The sequence below is a fragment of the Musa acuminata genome, chromosome BXJ2-5 (genome assembly GCF_036884655.1).
Source record: "Musa acuminata AAA Group cultivar baxijiao chromosome BXJ2-5, Cavendish_Baxijiao_AAA, whole genome shotgun sequence".
NCBI lineage: Eukaryota > Viridiplantae > Streptophyta > Magnoliopsida > Zingiberales > Musaceae > Musa > Musa acuminata.
Genome location: NC_088342.1, coordinates 40,952,307 through 40,955,589, shown reverse-complemented (window position 1 = coordinate 40,955,589; position 3,283 = coordinate 40,952,307). Strand labels below are relative to the sequence as shown.

Genomic DNA, 3,283 nt, shown 5'->3' with positions numbered 1-3,283 from the left:
ATTATCATGTACCTGCCACCTTCATTTCTTTCCTAACTAAAAGTTTGATGTTACACAATGCACAGTTGCATGCATTAAGGGTCATATGTCCTATGTTTGCAGCCTTTTGCTACAAAGTTGGATTCCCCTATCTTCTTCACTTGTCAGCCATGTGAATCCCATGAAACCTCTCACAAAGCCACGAAGTGCATCAACAACTATAAGATCCAAGGACACATAAATAGCGTTTTCGTCTGGTGTCATCTCCTAATTCGAGTACCTTCAGCAGTTGCAAATAGCACATTAATTAGCATTCATAAGAGCATGCATCTTTACAGAATACGGTTCTTTTGTACAGCCTGCTCTAAGCGAACCAGCATTCGTGGGATACACTCTACATCAGTAATGGATGATGATGGTTCATGGAGAGCAGCTCAGAGTATGCAACAGGCATTAGGGTTCTCATCGCTAAAGATTTGAGGTGGTGGAAGTGGCTGTTGGATCACGTAGACCGGCACCCAGTGCACCGTTCTCTTGGCCATGTCTTCCCCACCGATAATGCCACCGTTCCAGTACATCATCATCCTCTTCATCATGTCTTCTTCGCTAATTATGCTTTTGCTTCCTCCGTCTTCTTCCTTGTTTGCCTCCTCACCACCTCCCTTCTCTTCCTTGCCACCACCAATATCACCACCTTCCTTGTTGCCCTCGGTCTTCTCTTCTTCTGAGGTTGCTTTCTGTTCTTCCTTCTTCTCCCTGCTCTCTTCTTTCTTCTCTTCGGCTGGCTTCTCCTCGGCCTTCTTCTGGTCCTCTTGCTTCTTCTCTTCCTCTTTGGGTGGCTGAGAGACGATGCTTGCGAACTTTAAAGTGCGTCGGTGAATGTGTTCCACCAGCGTTTCTGCTTTCATCGTCCCGGTCACTGTGATCTTTCCGGCGCCGAAATCGGTTTCTACGGTTTGCACCCCTGCATGAATGGCCTCCCACTGATCAAATTGTATTTATTTCCATAGAGGCAGATGGCGAGGTGGCCATTAGGAACATATCAATTGCACTTCCAAACCAGCATAAAGAGCGGAGGAAGAAGCGGAGATACATACCTCTCATCTTTAGTATCTTTCTCCTAAGCTGCTGTGCACAGGCCTCGCAGTGCATGTTCACAAGCAGCTCGACTGTTGTCATCTCACTCACCTATTTGAAGAAGACAACAGAGATGGCACTCACAGACTTCAGAAAGTTACAGACATTGCTTTGTAATTCTCGGATACAACAACGAACCAAGCATGTACATAAATGTAGATATAGGGTGTGATACCTGCGGCGGAACAGCATCTGGTTTGTAGTCCCCTTCAGCTGGGGGAAGTGGAGCGAGAACCTTGGCTCTTCTGAGAGTTCTCTTCTGGATTCTGGAGCACACCACTTGAGGGTCCACTACGCCTCTGACTGTCACCTGGTTTTGCACCATGTCCATCTCAACCCCTTCAACACCTGATGTGGAGATGCACTAAGAGAAAAGGTTAACACGATCAAGTTCCCCAAGGTGTGAGTGAGTGAGCGAGTGAGTGACACCTCTGCATTTAAGTATGAGCTTCTCAATCTTCCTTGCACATCCAACGCAATGCAAGTCTAGAGACAACACCATGGGGGAAGGAGGGGAGGGCTTTGCCTCAGCTGCTTTCTTCTCGTCCACTTCTTCTTTCTTGATCCCTTCTTGCTTCTCTTTCTTATCTTCTTTCTTGTGGTCCACTTCTGGCTTGGGATCCGCTTTAGCTTCTTCCTGAAAATTTAGGATCGCAGTTCCTAAAAATGATGGCAAAACTCGTTTACAAACCTTCCTCTTCTGATCGAATGAGATTTACCTGCTGAGCCTCACCCATTCAGACCAGCAGCTGCATGCAATCACCTCTTCTTCAGACAGACGGGGACTCGGGAGGAAGAGAGAAGAGCTAAACTAAGCAACACAACTTACCGAAATCCCGCACAAAAGGAGGAACTGAGACTAGAAGATGATATGGTTTTCAGTAGAGAAGTTTATAGTAGTACCATTGAATGATTACTAGCATATGCATTCAAAGCCATTTGATCAAGGTAGGTATGTGAAAGAATATTGGGGTCCTGCAGGTAAATGGAGAAGTGAAGGGTGCAAGGAGAGGAGCAGGAGATATATAGTGTGGTGCAAAGGAAAATTTTGGTAACAGGTACTGGTAGAATACCTAGAAAACAGAGTCTGATGATCAAAAGAGTCCAAATGTAATTCATGCTATAACTTTTTCATGTCCTCAACGTTTTGGTGGAAAGGTGAAAGTGAGTAGAATTTAATGCCCAGGGTACATGCAATAAGAAGAAAAGGCAGGTCACATGGGTGGGGTTGGTGTGACTTTAGAGAGAGAGAGAGAGATTGCTTCATCTCCACTTTCTATCGTGGTGGAGTGTTCCTTCTTATGGGGTTATATCAAAAGCTGAAGAAGAAATCTAGCTTTGGATCACTACTTGTTGGGATACTTGGACAAAATGGAGCAACCAAATTGGCACCTACCGAAGGATGCAGAAGGATTATTGCAGAAACCATTTGTTCTTCATCCATAGATGATGGAGAAATGTGTTGTCCAAGTTTTTGGATTTCCATGATCTTTCTGGGTACTTGGCTGAAAATTTTGGAGTCCATTACAGTGCAGTTGTTGATCCTAAGATGGATGGAATATGTGTCTAGGAGTCAACTCTACCATCAATTTGCATAGTCTTTTAGCTGGGGCTCACAAGAAACATGGGCAAGTTTGATGGCAGCAAATTAAGCTCTCACCATTTCTGCTGAATTGGATTTCTCTTTACATCTAGCCTTCTTTTTTATTATTACTATAATATTAAACCACATTTTGATTGTACATGGAGAATATTAGTTTGGAGTCATCTGAGACCAAGAGGTTGGTGTCGGACGAGGAATACATAAGACTGAGTCATACTGAACTCTGCTAAGCTCTACAAAATTAATTATGCCAAGGGTGTCCTAGACAAAAGCTCCTCTAAAATTTAAGTTGTCTTTTAATTCGATAGATTCAAGTACCATAGGTACCGAGTCTATAAAACTAAAGTAATTTAATATCGAAAATAATAGACAGTCTAGTATGGAGAATGAGGATTTTTTTTTATAGTGAGATTTATGATCATTATACTTAAGCTTATGATTTAATTTCGAAAATAATTACATACATTCATCTATGATGGATAATATTGTGCAGTGTGATGCATAATGTTCATAGAGTAATGATATGTCAGATGAGATATCCAAGACTATCATGTAGCGATAGAA

At 42.8% G+C, this 3,283-nt stretch overlaps 1 protein-coding gene across 1 annotated transcript; it reads right to left on the bottom strand.

Annotated features, from left to right (window-relative positions):
* Nucleotides 1-260: 260 nt before the first annotated feature.
* LOC135584491 (heavy metal-associated isoprenylated plant protein 9-like) lies at nt 261-2,121 on the bottom strand. Its single transcript, XM_065107449.1, has 5 exons — nt 1,836-2,121; nt 1,546-1,753; nt 1,292-1,464; nt 1,077-1,167; nt 261-943 (listed from the first exon to the last, which is right to left on the bottom strand). The coding sequence occupies exons 1-5, from the start codon at nt 1,851-1,853 to the stop codon at nt 414-416; spliced, it is 1,020 nt and encodes a 339-aa protein (XP_064963521.1). The 5' UTR covers nt 1,854-2,121; the 3' UTR covers nt 261-413.
* Between the last annotated feature and the right edge of the window lie 1,162 nt (nt 2,122-3,283).